Raw genomic sequence first — 26610 nt, forward strand, 5'->3', positions numbered from 1 at the left:
TTATTATTATTATTATTATTATTATTATTGTTATTATTATTATTATTATTATTATTATTATTATTATTATTATTATTATTATTATTATTATTATTATTATTATTATTATTATTATTATTATTATTATTATTATTATTATTATTATTATTATTATTATTATTATTATTATTATTATTATTATTATTATTATTATTATTATTATTATTATTGTTATTATTATTATTATTATTATTATTATTATTATTATTATTATTATTATTATTATTGTTATTATTATTATTATTATTATTATTATTATTATTATTATTATTATTATTATTATTATTATTATTATTATTATTATTATTATTATTATTATTATTATTATTATTATTATTATTATTATTATTATTATTATTATTATTATTATTATTAATTATCATCCACGTGCCTTCAAAAATAAACATTCAGTCAAATTTCAGTAAACCTAATTTGATTTATTTATTGTCCACAAAAAATTATTATGAATGATATTTATATGCTGAGATTTTTTTTTTTATCCCAAATTATGAGAAGCTCGTTATTAATAAAAATTAAGCTTTAAATTAAGCTTCGGGCGGGAGGTCGGGTGCGAACAGAGTAGGGGCTCTCTCAGCACATTGCTCTTAAGCTGTAAATTCACCTGGCATCATTAACCTTTCCATCGAAATTAGCAAAATAGCGATGAGTTGACGGAAAAACCAGAAAATGGCCAATTTTTATTGGTTTTCCAAATTGATATTAAGGATGAAAAAAAATTTTTTTTTTTAAATCGAAAATAGAGCTTGTATGGAATTTAATCAAGTTTCTCAAACTGCCCTTTGAATTACTGTGCGACCATTAGTTGCTGAAATATCGACTATCAAAGACAGAAGGATCCTTTTTCATTTGAAGTCTGATATCTCAGCAGCAAATTATCGTACAGAGAAACAAAAAAAGCAATTCGTAGCTGAATAAATTTCATAAGCAAGCCTAGAATTGGTTTTTTCGAAAAACATTTTCCCGGCCCCGTAAGCCTGAAACTCAAACCAATAAATTTAGAAAAATTTTGTATCAACCTATTTCTCATGATTCCGCAAAAACCGTAGTTAAAAAAATTATTTTGCTGAGAGATCTATAAACCAGAGATTTCTAGCTTAAATTTGCTTTTTTTTTCGATACGATCATTTTTCACGAAAATACAGCCTTCCAAAAATCACGAAAAAATTTAGAAAATTTTCTTGTTCCTTTAATTTTTTGGATAAGTGTATTTTATTGAGTACTATAAGTATGGTTTGTAGCACCATACTTATGGTGTTATGTTCTGTACAGTATAAACTGTAAAAAAATTTTTGGACTCGGTGTAGTGTAAATATCTCGGTGTAAAAATTTTCGTGTGAAAATTACACGGAATTCGGTGTTGAATTTAGACATTGTGAATTTAAAATTTGCACACCGCCAAACGTGGAAATGTATAATTCATGATAATTTTGCATTAAGAAAATCAATCATAAAAATGTCGAAATGTTAAAATTACCATTTAATATCCAAATAAAATAAATGTAGTTATTGATTAACTAGCTAAAAATATTCAATGATCGTTCGTTGCTCATTAATCAAATTTACAATGAGTAACATGGAGTGGTGTTAAAACAGTAGATTTCACACCGTATTACAGTTACACGGATAAAAAATTTACACCGCAAGAATATTATGCCGTTTGATTATACACTACATGGCCGTGTAAAGTTCCCCGGGTCCATTTTTACACCATAATTTTTACAGTGTAGTAGAAAACGCTACAAGTATGGTGCTATATGCCATACTAATGATACTCAATCCAATAGTCTATAAGAGTATGGTGATAAACGCAATACATTCCTAACTTTGTAAAATAGCTACAATTTAAACGATTGCATGTATCATTCTACTTCAGTTACTTATTTTTTACACTGTTTTAAAGGTACACAGAAAAAAAGGATTTCTTGGCGAAAAAATTATTACTCGTCTCAAGAAAATTTTTACTTGCCCTAAGAAATTTTGTGCATTATGAATTGAAAAAGAAAATTGTCTTGATCTAAGAAAAAATTTTTTGGAGCAAGAAAAAATTTCTTAAGCTCTAAAATTTTTTTTAGTCGTAAGAAAATTTTTGTTCCCATTTCATAAATTGAAATTTTTTTTGCGTCAAGAAAACCTTTTTTTATGTGTAGCATCAATGATAATGTTATACTTTTCGTAAATCTATTGTTATTTTAACATAAAATTTCAGACTATTTTCTATCTGGAACTCTTGCGGAATCTACCTTTCCATATTGGCTGGAGTCGAATGGTTCTTTTTAAAGGCCCTGGGACGATAAGAATACCGAATCGGCTCCAGAAAGGAATCGGGCTCATAACTTTAGGGAATATTCGTACCTATGAAATACTTCGATGCAGCAAGTTTTAGATTTTTATCTACTACCACGTCTGAATAAATCGAAAAATACTGAAAATCAGTAACAATTGTTATTCTCTGCGTCTTGTTAATCAAATGATCTGGTAACCAGATATGTTTTGGGGCATGATGGTGCCGTTTTGGAAAAAAAATAAGAGCCATATTTGTCCGTAAGAACCTGAAAAAAACGAGATTTTATTCTTAATTTTGATTTTTAAGCGTGTTACGATAATCGTAAAAATATGAGACTATGTTTTTGGAATTCCCCATTCAATTTCCGACGAAATAATGAGCTTGGGAAATTGTTTTTAAGGGTCCCACATATCGAAAAAAAAATAAAAATCGATTTTTTCCGCAAAAATCGGTTTTTTTTCATGCTTAACTTTTAAAATGATAAAATACAAAGCTTTTGTGAATTCTGTACTCGTAAAAACAACGAAATGAATTCAGAACGCTCATATAAAAGTAATTGTTTACATATACTGAACTATATTTATTATTATAATCTTTATTTCTAACTATAATAATTAAATCTGTATCAAACACTATTGTTTGCATAATTCAACTAGTTTTCAGATAGTTTATACTTTCCCGCTCAATTTGCAGTTCATTCCGAAACCATGAGATGATACTGTAATTCGAAACTGGTAACAATGTTTTTTGGTTTCTTAAAAATCCACTATTTCTGCCGATAACCTCAAAATTACGTACTGTTGAGATTCTAGTCAAAGAATTGTCGTGCCTTTATTTGCATTCAATATTTCATTTTATCTGGTTATATTCTTATTTAAGTGAAAATATGTCGACACCTAGAGCAAATAATTCAAAGTGTTGCATTTGTTCGAAATTCATAAAAAAAACGAGAGGAACTCCGAAACATATACAATCTAATGAAGATGTTGAAGGTTTTTCAACGATTTTTGATCATCCAATTGTAGTTGGTAATATTTTATGTTTTAATTGTCGTTCCAAAAAATACAAAAATCCGAGACTTGATGAGGATCAGGATACAGCATTGGAGGATCAATTACATTCAGATTCGAGTAAATTATTAGAAAGAACTGAATCAATCCTATCGGCGATGACTCTGTCTCAGTCAAGTTCTGATGATCCATCATTTAATTTAGAGTTTGTATGTGATGATGATACAGAAGGATGTATTGAAGTTCAAATTAAAAGAACAGTTGCAACTTATAGATATTGTTGTGTATGTTCTGTTTCAACCCGGAATATGGTAGTTGTTCCTCAAGATGCCCGTACGCAATGTTTTATTAAAAAAAGAATTTTTATTCCGGATGGAAATCGATGTTGCAGCGATCATCTCATAAAAAAGCGCTTCTATGCTGAAGATTGAAATTTATTAAGAGTTTATTCTAATTGGAGTTTTTAAAAATCGTCAGAATTAACTATTTTCTCATAGTTTATAATTAGATATTAATATTGACGTTATTGAATAAAGAACAATTACTTTTATATGAGCTTTCTGAATTTATTTCGTTGTTTTTACTAGTACAATATTCACAAAAGCTTTGTATTCTATCATTTTAGAAGTTAATCTCGAAAAAAAATCGATTTTTGCGCCAAAAAACGATTTTCATTTTTTTTCGATATGTGGGATCCTTAAAAAACATTTCCCAAGCTCATAACTTTGTCGGATATTGAATGGGGAATTCCAAAAAAATAGTCTCATATTTTTACGATTATCGTAACACGCTCAAAAATCAAAATTAAGAATAAAATGTCGTTTTTTTTTTAGGTTCTTACAGACAAATATGGCTCTTACTTTTTTTCCAAAACGGTACTATCATACCCCAAAACATATCCGGTTACTAGATCATTCGATTAACAAGATGCAGAGAATAACAATTTTTACTAATTTTCAGTATTTTTTGATTTATTCAGACGTGGTAGTAGATAAAAATCTGAAACTTGCTGTATCGAAGTATTTCATGTGTACGAATATTTCCTGAAGTTACGAGCCTGATTCCTTTCTGGGAGCCGATTCGGTATTCTTATCGTCCCAGGGCCTTTTGAAATTATCCGAAAATGGATTTTACGAAACTCCATACAAAAATTTTACGAAACTCCATCGATACAGATATTCTGTATAAAAATTAAAAATCAAATTTTTCACCCCTTTATTTAGTTCTCTCCTTTATTATTTATTATCGAATAATTTTTTAAGAAAGCTTACTATTTTGAAAAAACATGTCTTCAAGAATTGAAATAAAAAATAATTTTTTTAGAAATTAGTAACTGGTTTAATTAAACGGCTAAGTATACAAATAGTGATTCAACTACCCAGCAATGGATCTTATTGAATCATTAACTATTCAAGTACTTGGTAATTAACCTAATTAAATTATTAATTATTCAAATATTTAGCAATTGATCATGTTTAATTACTAATTATTTGAACAATTTGTAATTAATCTAACTATATTACTCATGATTTAGAAAAATTAGCAATTGATTTCATGAAACTACTAAATACTTGAATAATTAGTAATTGTTACAATGAAATGAATAATTGATCATAACAAAATTAAAAGTTACTAATTTTGTCGGAAATTAGATATATTTTTTCAGCTGAATAATAATTTATTCAAAAGTTGGTATTTTTTTCACAATGATTATCAATTTTTTTGTTAATTACCAATATGTCGTATGCCATTGCTGATTTTTATGAACATCAATAATGTTATCAGAAATAATAATCGATTTTATAATATTTAGTAATTGTGTAACGACCAAGCGCTAATTTTTTATATTTGAAAAATTAGAAATCTAAAATTTTTTTTCTGCTAAACACTGCCTGCAAATCCTTAAATTTTTTCAGTGATGTTTTTTCGATTTATATTGTTTTTACAAATTAAAAAAAAATTTTTACAACTAACCTTATTTTTCATAACACCATGCTTAAAGTTTTCGAGAGCGCTCAGAAAACTTATAAATTTGGAGAAAATCAATAAAATCAATAAATGGTAATCATCGAAATAATTTAAATTTTGTTCGAAATATCGAGTTTAAAAATAGAAGGACCTTCTGAATAATTTTTTCTATTTTCTTCTGAAAACTACATTAAAAAACGAAAAAAATAAAAAAAAAATCTGTCTATCGGTTGACCCTGCGGGCCAACCCTAAAACTTCCCGCTGTTTTCGAGCTCCTTGATCTCTAAAACATTGTTGTGAATACATTTTCGAACACTTCGAGCTCGAAAATACCTTTGTTTCCCTTTTTATGAGCTTTTCAAGCTGAACAGGGTTACGTTTTATATTAAAGTTTAAAAATTTAGAATTTAAAATAATAAATGAATGAGCATTTTTTATATTTGTTCACAATTATGATCAATAATTAGCTCAAAAATAAGTATTTACGTGATACGTTTCATCTACATCGTGTAAGTATATCCTGATACGAGCGAACATGACGATATTTAGGCAATCACTTCCAATGATTTATATAAAGAAGAACATATTAGATTTGAGAAATTTTGTTCAGTAATCATTATGTTATTCAATGAAAAAAGCAGATATTGATTTAACATTTATTATTCCGTTGACGATATTTCTCAAACGGATTATCTGATTGGGCTGTTCTTGGCAGCAATCGAATGATTTGATCGAGTTCTGGAGCTGATCAGATTTTTGAATTGATCGATTCGATAGTTTCCGAAATACTCACGAAAAACGAAGAAAAAACTATTTTTTTTCATTCTTTCGTTGACGATTTTTCTCAAACGGATTATCCGATTAAGACGGTTGAGGTGGCAACCGGCGCGTTTTATTGAGATCTAGAGCTGATTAGATTTTGGAATTGATCGATCTAACAGTTTTCACAATATCTAAAAAAAACGAAAGAAAAAATTTTTTTTTTTCGTATTTCTTAAATATTCAGAGTTTATTCGACTAAATGGTCTAAAATTTTTTTGAGAAACTAAGTTCAGAAGATATCTTTCGAATGCCGCAAGAATCATCTAAATCAGTTCATTCATCAAAAAGATATGATAAGTTTACATCCACACACACACACACACACACATTCTAGCACCTTCAAATGTCAATATATGATGAAAACCTGGTTTTTGAAAATCGGAGTGAAACCAATAACTTCCCGAAACGTTTGGTCCATTTTCGGACAGACGCTGGCAAGTCAAAAAAATTCCTTCTACAATCATTGTTTTATGGTTAAAAGAACGTTTTTTTTAATTGCCAGCATCTGTCCGAAAATGGACCAAACGAAAAATTTTTCTTTCATTTTCTTCGCTTTTAAACGTAGTTTTCAGAAAAAATTACAAAAAAATTTTCCAGAAGTTCCTTCTATTTTTTAACTTGATTTTTCGAACAAAATTCAAATTATTTCGATAATTACTATTTAAATTTTTTTCCAAATTTAAAAGTTTTCTGAGCACTCTCAAAAATTTTAAGCATGGTGTTATGAGAAATAAGGTTAGTTGTAAAAAACGTTTTTTTTCATTTGGAAAATAAAAATATAAATCGAAAAAATATCACTCTGAAAAAATTTGAGGATTTGCAGAAAATGTTACAGTTTTATATAAAAAAAAAATCAAAAATCAAAAATGGTAAACTTAAAAAAATTTTGATTTTTTCCAAAAATCTAAAAAAAATCAATGAAGATAGGTTGCAATAGTTTTTTTGGATTTTTTTTTCAAAAAGTCCATTTAAAAACAAAAATTAAAAAAAAAAAACCTCCTAATCAGTCGAATTTTGAAAAAGTTATAGCTATTTGGAATAAAAAAAGCCATTTTTTTCAAAAATTTATAACTTTTTTTGGTTGGGTGAAAAAATTGAAAAAAACAATTATAAGAAAATTTTTACCCCACCTGAATGATACATAATAAATTAAAAACATTTAAGTAGTATTTATTTATACCAGAATAATAATTGTAAAACATATATATAATTAAATAATAATTATTTAACACATGTCACCCGCGTCGATATTGCAGGAGAAAATATTGATTTTCTTCTCCTCTGCGGTCAATATTTCTCATCTCCTCAATACCTGGACATAAAATTAAATCGAAATAAAATAAAAATAATAATTGCGCGAGGCCGATTTCGGTGGTATAGTCAGTGTCAGTGTCAGCAGTTTTATCGGTGTCGCTTTTAGCGATGTAATCGGTTATGATTTCGACGATAGATTTGATGTCGGTGTCAGTGTTGTCGATCGGGTAGAACCACTCGATGAGTAACCGCTGCTCGAATCGGTGTGTTCTCTTCTCTATTTGTTCTTCGGTTTGTTTGGTTAACGTTGTTCATAACTGTTCACGATCGTAATCGCTGCTGGTTTGACGTTGTTCCTCGGAATACATCGTCAAGGGACCGTGTGGGTCTAATTTGGCATAACGGTAGTTCTCGGTAGTTTATCGGTTCTCGGGGTTCGTATTGATCCTCAGTAAGCCAGGGGACATACTGGTCACAGTCGTAGTCGATGCTGTGGTCACATGAACGGTGCTTATCACAGCTGTGTGATTTAAATAATGCATACTGCAGTCGTATGCAGGCAAAACCGTATAGTCAGGCGGTTGTTGGTCGTCGTTTGTCCAGGTCATGTCAGGGTGTCGCTTTATTCGAGGCGCACGATATAGCCGGTCGGGGCGTAATTCTTCGGTTCCTAATGCACTAGCATTTAGGGTGAGCAGGCATTTGCATACCTGCGTCGATGTCGAGTCGTTAATCTACTCGTAACCAGATTCGTATCCTACCGAACTCGGTGTATGAGCTTCCTGCTCGCACAATGCAGCAGCGGCAGCTTCCTCCTAGAGACGAGGGTCTTTGATTTGTCGGGCTATCTCTCGTTCGATAGCTTCTAGACGTGTTCGCTCAGTGGATAGGCTAGCATGTCGTGCTATCATGGCCTCAACGCAAGTACGGGTCGGACTTCTTCGATTGGACGGTGTCAGTGAAGCAAATGACGTGGTTCTGGTTCGGATGATCACCTGTGGTGTGATTGGTATCGGTCGTTGTTCAATCGTTCGGTTGTTCTGATCAGTCGGTGTTGATATTTGTTCCAAAGGTCGATTATTCATCGACGTCGTGTCGAGATTGGTCTGTCGAATCGCTGGTGGTGAACGGAACATCTTGACGAAGTTGATCGAATTAGTCGATCCGTAAACGGCATGTTTCAAATGGCGGTCGTGATCTCGTACCACATTGGGCGCCAAAAAATCTCGTACCGGGTTTTTTCACCACCGATGATCTACCGTTGTGATATCCGAATACACTTACAAATTTCTTGTCACCCCAAATTCCTTTAAAGTCTTTAATGGTTTCAGTAAAGATTGTCTCCACCAGAAACTCAGCAGCCAATTTCAACACAGAGAGGAAGGAGGAGAGGAGTACTAGACCGCTGTTCAACTGGCATCCACCCAGGTGTTGTCGGAGCATCTGGGCATAGGTGCACAGAACTCACGACTTGTGAGGACTCTGTGCATCTCGGGTGTTAGTCCGAAGTTAGGTGAGTGTGAGAATGTGTAAAGAATGTGTAAAGAATGTGTGTGAGGAATGTGCAAAAGAATGTGAGGGAGAATGTGTGAAGAATGGACGAATGAATGAGCACTAAACTGGGTGTCTCCTTCGGGAGGCAGGGGAAAGAGTACCACGTCCCCTCTTGACCAAGTGGTGTGTCGACCAATACAGAATTGGTACTATGGGCGGCCCATTCCAAGCCCTACTTTGACCACAGTCTCTTTATTTCTTGAGATGGGAGGAGTGTTTTGGGCCAACGTGCGGTTGGACTCGTAGTGGCTGTGGTTAGATACCACACGTAATGAGGATTTTTGATTATACCTCCGGTAAATGTCCACTTTTGGCTCCGGCCGAGAGTGTCGCTTAAGTGTAGAAGAGATGGGATTACGCAACGCAAGTATGCCCAAAAGGGTGAGGTCTCGGCTTCCGGTCGGTGGAGGCGGACTTAGGTCCACGTTACATTAATTAATTAATACACTTACAAATGGCAACCTTGTCCAATTATTATTAAGTTGGGCGCCAGGTGATTTAACAATCACCAAATAACAATTATCAAAAACGAATCGGCTCGGCTCAGGGTGATGGATCGGGGATAGGTCAGGAACTCAAGATTACGATAAAAAATTGATCAGAATTAACACACAATATGCCGTATATTGAACAAAACGAAAGAAATTGATCAGTATCACAAAAATTATCGATTACAAACAAAATGTAAATTGCCGGTGTCGGCTCGACTCGATATAAACGAAATAGCTCACAAAAGTCGTAGTCGATCGAAGGACAAAGTCAGCTCGTACAAAAAAAAAACAATCGATTCATGAAATAAAATAATCTTATTTAATTTTACACACACACATACAACGTTCATATTAATGGATTACTTGACTAGTGACTTCAGAGTATCCTGACACGGCTAGGCTGCAAGACTACAGTGCGAATGAGATACACATAATCCGTAACTCTCAGAAAATGAATATTATCTAACCATCGTGTATTACAATTATTATAACTTCTTGCGTAATCAATGATTGCATTAATGAATAGTTACTGCATTTTGATAGTTGTGCGACACTATATTATATTACTTTTCAATTATCATTATTTGTAAACAATACCTTTTATATTAAATCACTGTGTTGTATGACTATTATTTGATTATATTCTAACCTTACAGTCTGATCTTGAAACCCCTCTCTTTGGTCTAGCGGAGCCCGACGAAATTATAAAGAGATATATAAGGCCATATTATAAAAGAAAAAATTTCACCTGGGTGGGAAGTAAAAAAAAAAGTTTTTTTTCTATTTTTAATTTATCAAATAATAAATATCAAAGAACTTAATTTCAAAGTGAGAACAACATTCGGTTACATTATAAATATACTCAAGTATGTTAATTGTCAGCATAATAATTAATAAAAATAAATACTAAGAAAAATTCAAATTTCAATAATTTTGTATCTTGGACAGTGACAGGTCGATTTCGTAATACTCTCACGTTCATTTCATTATCAACCTCTAGAGGTTTTATGTTTTTTCTTTTTCTTTTTGGCATACTAGTGACTAATTAAGCGCGATAAAAATATTTTTTAATTGCATAGCAATGTATGGAATTTAAAAAATTTTGCTAACCTTGCTTTCGAAGAGACTATTTGCTCACGTCAACAATACTAACTACTGCACTGTCGATGAACGCAGCGCGAGATTTAAATAAGTGGAAGGGTAGTCACAGACACACTACTACTCTCACATGTCACTCATACATGCTCACGGGACTCTACGATTCGCACTCTTCTCACTAGTCTCAGACGTAGACGTTTCGAGATCCTCTGACTCTAAAGGATTAACTAAAAATGTAAGAGAAATTAATATTGAGACCAATACTTGAAATAACGCCCAAGCTTGTACTGAGTTTCCGACATATATATATGTAGCGTTGCTACTAGGTGACGCGATCGATAAAATTCGACAGTTTCCGTCGAACATCGATTATTTCATTCATCGATCTCTACCACATTGGTGAGGACAATAAGTAATAGACCGTGGGATTGCACACACGCATCCAGGCCGCTTTCTTTACTGTATACTTACAATCACTGTGTTACTTACGTTTATTTAAATAAAACATTTGTTTAAATTAATTAGTTGGTTTTAATAATTTATATTATCACCTCAACTACTAAATTGGTGACCCCAACGTGATCTTTTTTTAAGGGGAGCGTCGAACACGTGCATTACACAGTGTAAAAATTTCGTGAGTTCTCGTGTTGTTTTCCCACGAACATTTGTGTCGCGTTGCCGATTAACCGGCGGGACCGTGATTTTCATTCACAGTTATTTTTGGGTGAATTTATTTATTAATTAGTGCAGTGAATTTTTTATTATAATGCAGTTTTTCATAGTTTATCACCACTGGTGCATTGCGGGGCTTCTTATGGACGTTATGCCGCATCAGTGTTGATTCGAGGGACCTTTAGTGCAAATCGAATAGTGATAAAAGTTTTTACGCACTGAAAATAAAATAACCTATTTAGTGCAGTGTCGCGTTAAATTTTCCGGTAGCTACGTCATCGGAAGTAGTTTCGAGTATTAAGCCAGAGAGTCAGCCGAACATTCCTGAGTGACGAGTCATCGCTGGATACGTAGTAAAATTAAAATAATATAATTTTACGTGCAGGTGATATTATTATTTGAAATATTATTTTTATATTTTATATTTCAAAATCTACGCATCCGCCGCAGAGAAACTTGCTGCTTTGCGTAAGCAACTTGCACTGTTGACTGCCGAGTATAGCGAAATGCTTGCTCACGAGCAACTTCCAAATCCACGATCCAGAGCATACCAACACCGTCGTCCTCGGAAAGTTAAAAAATTCGACTATTGCTGGTATCATTTCGAGCATGGTAAAAATGCCCGATCATGTGCACCCGGCGGAGAGTGATTCTCAATCGATTTCTCGCTGATTATTTATTAAAGATCGAGTCACTGGGACCGAGTTTCTCGTGGACACTGGCTCTGATTTATCAGTTTTTCTTCGCGGCTCGATGAAATCGCAAACAACTCCCATAGGTTATCAGCTTTATGCCTTAAACAGCACGATTATCGGAACCTATGGGTTATCATTACAAATACTGAATCTCGGACTGCGTCGAGATTTCATGTGGAATTTTATTGTTGCCGATGTCACCAAACCGATACTTGGGGCCGATTTTTTGTCATTTTGACTTGCTAGTCGACCTCAAACTATTTTTTTGCATTCAACTTAAATTACCTATTTATTTATTGAAATTTAACTGCTGCATTCGTTCGATCATTTTTTGATAAATTCATGGAACTGCTCCAAGTCAGATTACTGCCGTGCAACACTTTCAAAATCTCAACATTAAAGTAATCATAAAGTATTTTTTCAAAATTGACAAGCATAACTATAATTGACCTTATAACCTTTAGATGCACCTTTAAACGCCACCGTCCATCTTACGGATTTAAATAATTTAATAAATAATGAAAAATCTATTTCTATTTTGGCTGCCGGATGGCCTGTTTTCAAATTTCGCATGGCTTCCTAATTATTTCCATTTTAATGCCGAGCTCTTGCAATCAATCAGATCACTATTTTTTAAGATATCAGCATTAAAATAGAAATAACTAAGGCTGTACAATTTAGCCGGCTAAAGAAGTTAGCTAAGTTAATTAGCTAACTAACTGATCGGTTTAGCTAATTTAACCGGTTAACTAAATTAGCTTAGCTAATTAGCTGGCGGCTTAATCGGTTAATCTAGCTTAGCTCAGCTACTCAGCTAACGGCTAACCAGCTAATTTTTTTTTAAGCTATTTAATAATTTATTATTGATGGACAGGTTAAAAAAATAACATTCATGTTTTTATCTTTAACAAATAAAACAATTACAGAATAATTTATTGGTTTAATTAATATTCTACAATATTTTATTTTAGAAATGGCTTTTAAATTAATCGCTAAATTTTTTTTCGGCAATATCTCTATTTTGGTTGAGAAAATTAGTAAATTTGCGTTTTCGAGAAGCAAGCAGTTCCGTTTAGCACTTATAATATTTTCGGCTGTGAAAACAACCCTTTTAGAGGGTGTGCTTGATGCTGGAACAGCTAAAAATCTTCTCACCAGTTTAGCCAGTAGAGGAAACTTATGGCGTTTCGCATGCCACCAATGAAGAGGATTATCATTGTGAGGAATATTTGGCTCCATTTTGAAGCCATTGATTTCTCTTTCGTACACATTATTCTGGTGATTTGAATTATCGCTTTCAAAGCTCGCCATTATCTCAAAACTTTGAGATAGGGCTACCTCACAATTAAAAAGATAATCCGAGTCCTTTTCTCTTTTGTTTTTATTAGCAACTACTGATGTCTCTTCAAAATTTTCGTTGACCATAATCTTTAAAACTTTTTTTTGGACAGACTCTCGAAACTCTTGAGTTTCATAAGCCATATCTTATCCATCATCCTTATATCTGAAATATATATAAAAGAAAATTAAATACAAGATAATAAAATTTTTTAAAATGATTTTTTTGATTCAAATTTTTTTTTTTATCAGGCTATGTTTATTTTTTTCAGTGTATAAATGTATCGAATAATAATTATACCTAGGATCCAAAAAACAGACCAATGCACTCACGGGATCGCAGTCGTCATTCAAAAATCGAGCTTCTAATTTTTCTTGAAATACCTCTTTAAGTAATCGAATTTTTGGAGAGTCGATCTTATCGTGTTTTAAAAATTTATCTATCATCTGGGCATGACTGTTGTTGGTACCTCAAATGGTTTTAATATTCTGACTAGAGCTTTTAAATAATTCCATTCTAAATTGCTTAAAAGCAATTTTTTAGACATTGCTGTGTTTGTAAAATTTTGATCCAACAATATACTTTCAACAGCTTGGCGTTGTACTAATAGCCGTTCAATCATGTTGTAAGCTGAATTTTGCGCGTTACGCTATAACTAATTAAACAATGCTTAGGCAAATTATATAATCGCTGAGCATCTTTGAGAGCGTTTTGTTGCTTTATATGAATGTTTAAAGTGCCCAACAATTGCGAAAACTTTTTTAAGATGTTTTTTAAAATTTTCTTCGTTGAAGGCTTTTTCAACAACAATCTGCAATGAGTGACAAAAACAACGAACACTTTGACCGATTTTGATATTAGCAGTGGAGCTTTCCCGCATTGCAGCGACCATATTTGGGGCATTATCATGCACCACAGCAATTGCTTTTTCAGCAATATTCCATTCTGATAAAGCATTGCATAAATGATTATAAGTATTCTCTGCCAAGTGACTTTCGGTCATTTTTAATGTGTCCAAAGTTACACAACGTCAATTCCATAACTCGTCTCTGGCGTGTACTGTAATAGTAAAGAATGAGTTTGCAAAACGAGATGACCAAGCATCTGTCGTAATCGACACATCAGGAAAATGACGATAAGTTGCCAGTAAATCGTTACGCACTGATTTATATAAGACTTCTAAGCGACTTTTTATGACAGTTTTACTCGGAATCAGATATTCAGGACTAAGGGCTTTGACAAATTGTATGAATCCTGAACCTTCTGCGTCCGATAACGGTAACATATCCATTGCTATATATTTTACAAGTGACATGGTGATTGCTTCTGCCTTAGGATTCTAAACAAACGGAAAAATTTAAAAAATTATATTAACGATAGAATCGACATAAGCAATGTCGTTTATTTAAATGTAAAGCAGCTTTCCAATTTTTGAAAATTTTTAATTTTCTTAGTGGGAAGTTAAAAAAGAATTAAATACGAACTTTGCGACTGTTGTTACGCGTCGTTTCTATGGCTTTTCTGGTGTATTTGAGCTTGATTCATCATCCGAGCTAAATATCAATTATAAATAAATTCATTCTATTAATGAAAATTGAAAAAATTTGATGTTTTTGTTTTCAAAAAAATATTCAATTCGATCAACTGAAATAATTCCGTACAGAAAAAAAAAATGAAACTTACCGTGAATTAGATTCCGTTTCTTCGTTTAATGTCACTGACTGCATTCTATCATTATGCTTACTCTTTAAATGGTATCTTAGAGATGCTGTTGTCTTTTTTATATTGTACTCAATTGAACAGTATGTACATCTAGCTTAACCGGCTAAATTGTACAGCCCTAGAAATAACTAGGAAGTTATGCGAAATTTGAAAAAATTTCATCATAGATAACTTGTAGAGAATGAAATCGTCTATAGAAAAGATCTCACGACACTTTGTAACAAGTCTAACCGTTTTTCCGACATAATAAAAAAATCTAGAAATTTACTATAAACTTGACTTCAAGCTCTAATAACTCTTAAACAGATCGAATTATCGAAAAATGATGAGATTTTTTGTAGATTTCTTCAGAAACCGGACTATTACAATGAGGCTTATGATTGAATTATCAAAGAATTTCGCCACCATATACCTTATTTTACCTACACAGAAAGGACAGTTAACTTGAATCAAGGAAAATATTCTTGGTTCAAGAAATTTTTTTGATCGATTCGGATAATAAAAATTTATTTGCACCAAGTAAACAATTATCTTCAAATTTTTATCTTGAATAAAAATTTTTTTCCTTACGTCAACATATTTTTACGCTTAAATCAAAAAAATTTTCACTTGTTTTTAGAGTTAATATCTCTTAAAGTAAGAGATATTTTTTTTGGAGCAAGATACATTATTGTTTGTAGCAATATTGCATTTTTTTGGTTAAAGAAAATAAAATTTTTCGGAACAAGTACTATTCTTTTCACGCAAGTAATTTTGTATTCTCCAACCAAGATAACAAAAGTTGCTTAAGCCAAGAGAAAAAATTTCTTGGGAGAAAAGATCAATATGGAAAAGGGAAAAGTCACTGGTGATAGGCAGCAGCAGCGGGAGTAGTTTGGTGCTCGCCACGAGATCGCGCCTGCCACCCCTTTCCCTGGTAAGAAACTTATTTCAGAAGTTTTATGTTCCAAAGTTGGAAGCAATTCTGACACGAGTACTCTTCTGTCATTTGACAGCGTGTCAAGTACATTTTTGGATTGTATTATAGTATATCCTATAATACATCATGACTTTATTATTTCATCTTGAAGTTTAGTTGAATAATTTTTCTCGAAAAAAGAAACAAAAATTACGTTTCAAATAAAAAAAAAAAATAAAAAGAATCAACAAGTCAACCGTTCGGAGAGAGAATACATTTTTGACTGAGAAAAATTCAAGTCTTTGTCAAAGAAGCAAACTTTTGGACCAAGAAATTTTTTTTTCTTGGCCCAAGCAACTTTTACTTTCATTTAAGCAATTTAGTTGTCGGCGCAAGAGAATTTTTTTCTTGGGCCAAGAGAATTTTTCTTGGCCCCAAGGTTATTTTTTTTAACAAGACGATTATTTTTTGAAGTGAGAAATTTCTTTTCTTTAGCCACGAATTTCTTCTCTTAAACCAAGAAATTTTCAATTTTGCTTCAAAAATAAATTTTTTTAGAGCAAGAGAATTTACTGTCTTGAACCAATAAAAAGTTTTCGAATCAAGTGTGTAACGGGGTAAAAATTTAAATTTACAACTTTAAATCAACCTGATTTCCCGCGGTTGATTAATTACCCATAGTACCCCATATGCGTTACTATTTTATCAATTTGTCGCCGGGCGCGCTAATTTAAGGGGGTCGTCCCCAAGACCCAATAAGAAAATAAGTTGCAGTGGTGGATTTTCCGATAAGGGCCGAATGATCGCGAACTTAGATTTGATAAGGGAGTGACAAGAGTGAAAACGGACACAGTCGGACGGACCGGCAGAACAGTTGGATGGGTGACCGCACGGGAACTATTGAAAAGGATTACGAGGTGGACAGTAACGTGCGACGCAAAAAAGGGAAATCGTCGGGAATGCTGTAAGAAGTAAAGGAAGCCACGATCAATTGGATAAAGGAAAATTATACAGAGGTAAATAAATCGTTGGCAAGTGGCCACAAATTATTAATTAACTATTTGAAAATTAATAATTGAATTAATTCGTGGGCAGTCACCGTTTCCGGTTTAATTATATTAAAATATAAATTGTCGGCAAGAAGAACAGAATTCAAAATAAATTTACACGCGGTCCGTCTGATAAATTCTCGGCAAGAAGGCCAGAATTTCTTAAACATTAATTATAAATTAAAAAGTTTAATTTCTCGGCAGGAGGGCCCGAAATTATAAATAATAAATCTAGTCATTAAGAAATTAAATATAATAAATTAATCAATTTTATTTAATAAGAAAAATAAAAAAATACAAAATTTACAGAACTGAAAATTAAAGGAAATTTAAAAGTGCAGTGAAAATAGTGATAAAAGAATAAAGATATAAGCAATTAAATTCATTAGTAATGGAAATCAGTCCTTGGTGTAAAATTCGGTTATTAACGTGAAAACTAGTTGTAAATGAATTAGAGAGAGATAGCGTCAGTCGTGGGCGTCAGTTTTTCAGTATCAGTAACTTCTTCACTCAAAACTCGATACTCGAAAAACCGAAAGTATAAAATTGTCGTGTTAATAAAGTATCGTTATAAAATTGTAGAATCATTAAATGTATAAATTAAAAATGACGGATAGAAATTTAGTCCAGTGGACACATAAATAAATTTGAGATTAAATAAAATTGTGCGTGAAATTAATCGGGAAAATAATAAATTGTAAACGTGTGTGTGAGTGTGAATAAGTCCTGGGGACTAGAATGTAAAACGTGTGTGTGTGTGTGAAAAGAAAAATTAAGTTTCCTGTGGAAATGTTTTAAAATTAGATCCAGGGGATCTGCTAGGTTGCCACTTTATTTTAATTAAGATCCAGGGAATCAGGCCGGTGGCCATTTCGTATAAAGTCCAGGGGATTGAATTTTATTACAATTTGATCCAGGGGATCAGGCGGGTGGCCATTTCGTTATAAAAGTCCAGGGGACTCGTCGTCGTAATTAAATTAAGATCCAGGGGATCAGGCCGGTGGCCAAATTAGTTATAAAAGTCCAGGGGGCTCTTTCGTGTAGTTAATAAAGTCAGGTGGACAAAAACTTTATTAGTTGTTAAAAATAAAAGTCCGGTGGACAAACGTGTGAAAAATAGTTGTAAGTAAAATAAAAGCCCGGTGGGCATAATTGTGATTTGTTAAATAAAAGTGAAAATTATATTGATATAAAATTGTGTGTAGAAATTAATTTAATCCCTCAATCTCCTCACTCTTATATATTTTTAACGACCCTGATTTATAAAATTAACATTTCCGGTTCTGGAAGGCCGAGTCTTATCTTCCAGTGGCGCCCTTATTAAGACCAATTAATAAAGGGGCCAAACTTGGCAAGGTTGAGATATACCCTGTTATAAGTGTTTCATTTTTATTTGATCAAGAAAGGAAATTCGGAAGACAGTAATTGTCTTGAACCAAGTAAACTGTTTTTTCTGTGTAGAAGAGTCAAAAAATACCATCCACTCAATAGCTTATGTATGTATGTATGTATATATATTAGGGTGCTTCAAAAAAAAACTTTAATTTTTTTTTTCGCTCTTACCCCCTCAAACGTTAGTGGTTGCCGAGATAAAAATCCTCCCAAAAGATGGGCTCTCTAGCTCAACTTTAAGAGGTCGCTATATTAATTTTAATTTCCTATCTGATTAACACGTAAAAATTTATTTTTTCATTCAAAGTGTAATTACTCGTACGCTGCTCAATATTTTTCAAATTTATACATAGACCTTTAAAGCTGAGTTCTCAAGCTTTCCAAAACCCTATGATAAGTCATAATTACCATTATTCAAATTTCAATTGGAGCTATCTGAAAAGTATCGATTTTGTATTTCAAAATGAAATTGTTAATTTTCGATTTTTATTTTGCTAGCTTCAATTGGGAATTATTATGACTTGTCATAGGGTTTTGAAAAGCTTGAGGACTCAGCTTTAAAGGTCTATGTATAAATTTGAAAAATATTAAGCAGCGTACGAGTAATTACACTTTGAATGAAAAAATCAATTTTTACGTGTTAATCGGATGGGAAATTAAAATTAAAATAGCGACCTCTTAGAGTTGAGCTAGAGAGCCCATCTTTTGGGAGGATTTTTTTCTCGGCAACTACTAACGATTTAGGGGGTAAGACCAAAAAAAAAAATTAAAGTTTTTTTTTGAAGCACCCTAATATATATTTATATACAATATAACGCAAATTATCATCACGATTGCGCCCGCAATTCTCAACGGAGCTTAATGAAATTTTATACACTTATTTATTGGACGATTACCGTGATCAAGTTCGAGATGAGCCCAATCGGTCGATTAGTCTAGAAGTAGTGGGAGTTTGAAATTTTTTTTTTATTTTCATAAAAATGAATTTTTTGGCTTTATCCTTAAATAACTTTTGAACTAAAAATGATAACTAAATTCCGTGAAAGTCCCTCAAAATTCGTACGATTAGCTTTAATTTTCACAATTTTACTTGTTTCTTTAAACATCTTGTCTAACAAGTCGACGATCTCGAAAATTTCACAAATATCTAAAAAAGCTTATTTTTGCAGCTAAGTCCTCTAATAACTTCTGAATGATAAGGCATAACTCATTTCCTTCAAATTCATGTTTAAGCTCAGAAAATAAGTATTAATTAAACTTTTAGAGCTATATTGTATTTGCATAAGAAATCTACATTTCCATTCAGGGTAAGCCGGATGGCTCTTTCTTTGTAACAATTTGTATCATATCACGGATAGATATTTTATATTTTTGTATTGCTTATATATTAGACTGGGCCAAAAAAAATCGACTATTTTTCTTTTTCAGTACATCAAAAATTTTATTTCGGATGACAAAAAGAATTATTGTAAATATTTGAGCCATTAAAATTAATATTAAGAGGTGCATCATCGCAATTTTTGATTTTTTTTTTATGAGCGGGTTTTTGTCTCATAACTCTCAAACCATCGAGATAAACGAAATTAACTTAGGTACATTTCTTAAAGCAAATTTGATGCTCTACAAAAAAGGTTTGATTAAAATTTTTTGTAAGATGAACTGTTTCCTTATAATCATGCTTTGAACATTGATATGATTTTAAAATTTGATTGTTCAACTTTGGAATTTTGTAATTTATGTAAAAATAAGTTTCCAGAAAAAACCCATGAATATTCTCGGAGAAAATTAAATGATTTACAAAATAAGTCTTTGAACAATTTTATCTCAATTCACTACTTCAGAAGATATTTGTGATTATTGAAGTCGTTTTACTTAACTTCAACCTTGAATAACTTTTGAAGGAGTGCACTTAAAAATTGCGATGGTATACCTCTTAATATTAATATTAAGGGCCCGAATTTTCACAATAATTTTTTTTTTTGTCACCCCAAATAATATTTTCGATGTACTGAAAAAAAAAAAAAAAATAGTCGATTATTTTGGTCAAGTCTATCATTTAGCTAAGACTTGATGAATTAAAAAAATTACTTTAAAATAAATTTATCGTACATGATATACCTTTTTTTCAAATTTGACCTTCATTGTTATAGATTAATTATCTATTTCCATTATATGAATTATGGAAAAGTAATATATAGTCGAATATGTTGTAATATAATATGGGAAATCAATAATTTTAAACTTTTCACTCGATAAACCATGAAAATTTTATATCACTAAAAACTTAAAGTTACATATCTCAGAAAAGATTGTTCTAAGCCATTAAGTCTATAGACATTTTTTTGTAGAATTGAATTTCCAACAAATTTGTCGTTTACAACTTTTATGTAAAGTTGATTATTTTTGAGATAATAGTAAAAATACGAGAATTTATGGTCTAAACCAACTTCAGTGACTTGTACCAGCTCACCAGTATAAGTAACACTCTCGCCGCAATGGACACTATGGTAGATTGTTTAATCCTGAGTGAATCGCAACCAATCCTGATTCGATAGCATACAATGCGGCTGAGCTATACGAATCTTAAAAAAATCTTGATTTATATGTATTTTTAATGGAAAATCTTTTCACGCTCAGAGAAACGACTTAAAATAAATACGAAAGGCTGTAAATTTTCATGCCTTTCTCTGTAAGAAAAGAAATGTAAGTGGTAAGAATGTAGTATAAAGTCAATTTTTGACATCTCACTTAGCCTCACAAAAGTCGGTTTTTAAAAAAATGTGCACCATTGATTTTTTCGTAGCGTAAATAATAGTTATTTCCAGGCTTAAGCCTGTAGGTTTTGAAGATCAAAGACGTTAAATTTTTTATTTTTTACGCCTCCACGAACTTGTAAAAAAAATTAACTTCCAAAAAAAAATTACGCCATTCGTTTATTATTTTTGAAGCACTATCGTTGTTCCTTCGTCCAAAAATCAAGCAAAGATACATTTTGGACGCCTTCACAAATCGCTGAAAGAATGGATCTTTTGAAAAAAAAAATTACGCTATTGACTTTTGTTCCGTAAATACTATTCGTTTATAAGTCCAATTCTGTATATCTTTTAGCTAGAGTACGTGAATGCCTGCAGTTCTTACTCCCATGCAAACTCCATAAGGGGTCAAATTCGTAAAAAAAAGTCCACACTATCGATTTCCAGGTATGATTAGTGAAATACATTTATAATTTTCAGTCTGTGAGTCGTTGGGTCAGAAATTGTAAGAATTTGCATTCATTGCACCCCCGCATATCCCTATAAAAGTTGATGTTATAAAAGAAATTATTCGATTGATTTCCACGTATCGTAGGTAATATGCATTTGGAGTCTACAGTTTTTTTATCAGCAAAGAATACCAAAATTTTCATTTATTACGCCCTCGCACAGCCAAATCACAGTTGATTAAGAAAAAAATTTACACCATCGATTTTCTCAATTTTTTAGTAATATTTATTTTAAATTTGCAGTCTCCAGAACTTTTAGTTAAAAAGTTTTATAAAAAAAAATTTAAGTCATCGATTTTTTCAATTTAAAGAAGTAGGACTTTGTCTCAAAATGGTCTTAGTAGTAAATAATCGTTTTATTTATATTTATATTGATACTACAAATAACGATTATTTATAATCAAGATACTAATAACTATTGACTTAAATTCCACTTTCATCAGCACATTTGATAATTCATACATTTTTTAACTTCCCGCTAAGAAAATTGAAAATTTTCAAAAATTCGGAAAGTTATTGGTTTCGGTCTGATTTGCAAAAACCGAATTTATATCAGATTTTGCCGTTTTGAGGTTCTAGGAAGCTATGCTAATTTCACGATGATGTCCAAGTGTATGCATGTGTGTACGTACGTGTTGTGTAAATATGCATCACTCTTGAACGGATGAACCGATTTTGATCTTTGAGGTGTCATTTGACGCGGCTTGATAATATTTTGAAACTATAATAATTTGAGCTTAATCGGTAGGGTGCGTTCGTAGATATTTCGAAAATAAAAGTTTTTCAAAAATGTTTCATTTGGATAACTTTTAATTTGCTCGATGGATTGATTCCAAAATCTATCAGCTCTAAAACTTTATAAGCCACGTCGAATGTTACCAAAAAAATCAAAATCGGTTCATTCGTTCAAGAGGAACCGTTGACTAGAGAATTCAAAAAATATTTTTTTTTTGGTTTTTTTGAAATTTCTCAAAAACGACTAGATAAATCAATTTCACAATTGGATCAACTTCAGAACCTAATAAAACGCCTCGATTGCCGCCTTAAACATCAAAATCAGTTGATTCGTTCGCGAGATATCGTGGGAGAAAGTAATGCTAAAAAATGGTTTTTTTTGGAAACAATGGCATACAAAAGTATTTTCGAGCTCTTCGAGCTCGAAAATGTATTCATAATAATGTTTTTGAGTTCCTTGAGCGGGAAGTTTTGGGGCTGGCCCACAGGGTCAACCGATAGACCGATTTATTTGATTGGTTAATTACTTTTCTTAAAAATTGTGTGGAAGGTCCGAACACAACATAAAATACACATACTATAGAAATTCAATTTTGTTAAGTTGCTAACCTGAAGAGACTTCTATAAAAACGAATTTGAGCCAGCAGCTTTCATGTCATGCTATGATATGAAGTTAACTGGAAGGCGAAAATTCGACAAAAATCCGAGTTTTTTCTTGCGGATCCTTAAATCAGCGCAGGAAAAATTTTTTAAATTTTGTTTTTTCATTAGATCATGAAATTGCGCAAATTATGAGTACATTCGTTAGAAATAAGATAATTATTAATGAATAAATAGACAAACTATAATAATATACCATATTATTAATTATGAATTTGAAATACGAATGAGGTTAAACAGGCCTCTGACTCGAGAATAGAGACACGTTCGTCTCGCGCTGCCCATGTACATGCTCACACATATTTAAACTTTACATAATGAATTTGGAATGGTGCTTATTACTATTTAAACTTTTAATGGTTTAATAATAATTATATTTCAAGAAATCTACTTTCATTTCAGCAGCCAAAGTTCTATTTTTTTTAACTTGCATCATATTATAACAGAGGTAGCACTGTGATATTTACTTTATTCAAAAGTAAATGGAAAGATAAATATAAGAGTAAATATAGTTTGTGAATTGTAATTTTTATTTTATTCATTTTACGATGTTAATATTGTAATTTTTGAAATAATTTTTAATCTAAAAAGTCTTTGTTGAAATTAAGATGTTGAAGGGTGAAAAATGTAAACTACATGGTAAATTTTAAAATAAGACCTTTGAAAATTGATGTCAATGAAACTATAGTCCACGATTACTATGTTAAAATCCTAAATTCGAGTGGATTTTTTTTCCCGTGTATGCTGTGTGTAACGCCGTGATTTTTTTTAACAAATTCACAAGAAATCGAATAGTCGATAATGTAATATCAATAATCTTTTATACAATGATTTGTTAACTGTTGTTAAAAGTTATTGCAGTATAAACTATATAGACTTCTTACAATATACGGCTACACTAAGTGGTCATTTATTATATTTTAAACTATTAACAACGTTGTAATTAGAATATTATTTTAATTTCACAATGTTTTATCATCTATGTTTTGAGACAGTGTAACATATTTTTCCCACAGAGACGATCAGAACAAATTATACTTTCAAAACTTCTTTATTTAATTGAATTTTTACACTATTACTTCAGTTCTATCTCAACTATTTATTATGTAACACTCGATTTATGTTTATCTGAGATAGCCATGGATTCGGAACGGCTATAGACACAATAATTAATTCTAACATTTACACTTAGAAGAACATTAATAAAAGCAACAATTTATCTAAAGGCTTTCGAGTTATTGTCCTATCTCGAAATTTCAGATTAACCACTTCAACGTCCTATCCGTTACCTGGATTGATCTAGATAATTTACTTTGTGCAAAATAATTCTTTGAATTCACGGTTTACGATTGCAGGCACTTTATTTGACAATATCGATTATAAATAGTTCAATGGACATGGCAATTATATTTCTTGAATAATCGGAGAATACAACAATAATGCCGCGATCAGTATCAAAATTCGTACTAAAAATGTTCTTCAAAAATAACTTGATTTAATATAACAAAAAATATAACGTGTCTTCATCACAGTGGCAGCTCAGAGCAGAACATTTTCCTCTCCCTGCTATCCTCGTGAGTATTCGTCACTTCATCTATAATTTATTTTCGATATAAATTAACGACTGTTTGAAGAGTTCTTTAGACCCATCTTGGGAGTCACGCCGTATAAGCTTACATCATTCCGCTTCTGCGACCTAGCTGCATTTGCTCCTCATTTGATGGTAAATAAGAAGATTAATAGTACACAACTTATGAGCGGGTTCATTTAAATCCCTTCAGAGCCATGATCTCATCACGCGGGGCTCTTGGTGGAGAAATATTCTCATGAATATTTTTCTTATTAACTTCGAATCCTCAAATAATCTGTAACAGAATAAATGCTTTTCTGAACAGCCATGCAAACAGCTTACATAATATACAAATAACGAACAGTATGTTGCAGATGTCTTCAGGGTACAGCAGAATCTGTCTAGTATATAAAACACTCTACGTGATTTTATCCATTCAAAATTGCTATTGTCTTAAATTTACGCTTCAATTTAGGATTTAAAAACCGAAATCACTGTAAATTAACAATCTCGCATTCCACCCAATTTCCATCTTAAAATTGTTATTTATCGAACTTTTTTATATTTTGTTGAAAAACATACTTCTTTATAAGTTGTGATAGGAAGCCTTATTGACTAGTTTGAGTGATCTTAAATAAATAATCACCTCTCAGAACGGCGCAGGCTGCCACTAAGAGAGTAGAACAGGTGATTTCAGACACTTTTCTTTTTGTCATATTAACTCCTTCGGATAGTTACCACAACATGATATTTATAAACTAATTGCTGATAATAAACTGCCACCGAGATGAGCTTAAAGACTTAGTTTGCATTTATGGAACTCAGTTAAAATCACGTGGCTATGATGTAATCTTAGTAGCAATAGTAGTAAAAGTAGCGTTGAGAAATTGAAGGGTTTCCGGTTTCTTATGATGTCCAAAGCCGATAGAGCAACCATTACCGACCTCTAAGCCTCATCTTCTTTCTACTAGCAGTCCGACTGAGCGTCAAAAATTACTCAGAGCGGGGAACTGACAACAATGACCTCATATTTAGCGCTGGTTTCTGGATGTTATTGACAGTTGCTGGAGCGAAAGCCAGACTTTTGTTCCTCATTAAAAGATAACTTTCAAATAAATGTTTGGTGATTCAACGATCAGTGACAATTATTTTTAGATAAAAGGAACACGGTATTTAAATACAGATTTCATAAATATACATGTGTAGTGATTATCAGTAGAAAAAAAATTACATTATGGAAAGAGCGAGAAAATTCACAGAGCAGTTATAATTATAAGAGTGTTTTAGAATTCACATCTAATGACTGGATAAATTGGCAATATGAACACGATATGCGTACTTAATTTTGTATTATGAATATACCGAAAAAATTATTGATATTTCTCACCCAACAGTTTTGCTCGTAATAAGTGGTGTTTTGAAGTTGAGGAGTCCATTTTTTTTATAATACTGTTGTGATTCCTCAACGCTTACAATATTTTCACTATCTATTCCATTGTCACAGTCACTAATAAGATCTTTAGATCTCTTATCTCGAAGATATCGCCAGGCTGCTAAGCAAAGACCAATGAATATGCTGATAGCGCCAAAAGTTCCAAAAACTGCAGTCAATATTATATCACGACGCTCCATAACAACCTATAACCAATATTTCATTGTTTATCAAAAATGATATTGTTAGTGATTGAAATTAATTCATATTTTCTATTTTCATTTTTTGTTTTTTTTTATTCTAAAAGTGATTTCAAATAACAAAAAAAATTGTCAAATTTACATCCGTAAAATAAGGCTATTTGGCAATCGAAATAAAAAGATTTTTTTGTTATCTATTTCCTTATTCATTTCCTAACTTTCAGATGAAAATTGAAAATTCTTTTCTTCGAAATTTTAAAATTTATCTAAAGACATGAAACTACATAAGAAACTGGTTAAAAAATCAAATTGAATGAGAAAAATTGGAACTACTGGAATACGCTTTAAAAAACCGTCAGCAAAAATGCTAAATGAGTTCTGGTTGTGAAGATAGTGACATCAAATCATCAAAAAGTAATTTTTTTTAATCGGAAAAATGCAG

General features: G+C 31.7%; 1 protein-coding gene across 9 annotated transcripts in view; it reads right to left on the minus strand.

The window, feature by feature from the left end:
* LOC130677904 (synaptotagmin-7) overlaps positions 1 to 26610 on the minus strand; it is a 1016663-nt gene that overhangs the window by 778899 nt on the left and 211154 nt on the right. For 5 of the 9 annotated variants that reach the window (XM_057484877.1, XM_057484884.1, XM_057484833.1 and 2 more), the window contains one exon: positions 25924 to 26174. The exons of 3 other annotated variants lie outside the window; for them this stretch is intronic. In XM_057484877.1, coding sequence (XP_057340860.1) covers positions 25924 to 26174 — 251 coding nt within the window. Of the gene's footprint in view, positions 1 to 25923; positions 26175 to 26610 lie in introns of those variants that run through there. One more of the 9 variants, XM_057484869.1, reaches the window with a different exon arrangement.

This window comes from Microplitis mediator, chromosome 1 (genome assembly GCF_029852145.1).
Source record: "Microplitis mediator isolate UGA2020A chromosome 1, iyMicMedi2.1, whole genome shotgun sequence".
Classification (NCBI taxonomy): domain Eukaryota; kingdom Metazoa; phylum Arthropoda; class Insecta; order Hymenoptera; family Braconidae; genus Microplitis; species Microplitis mediator.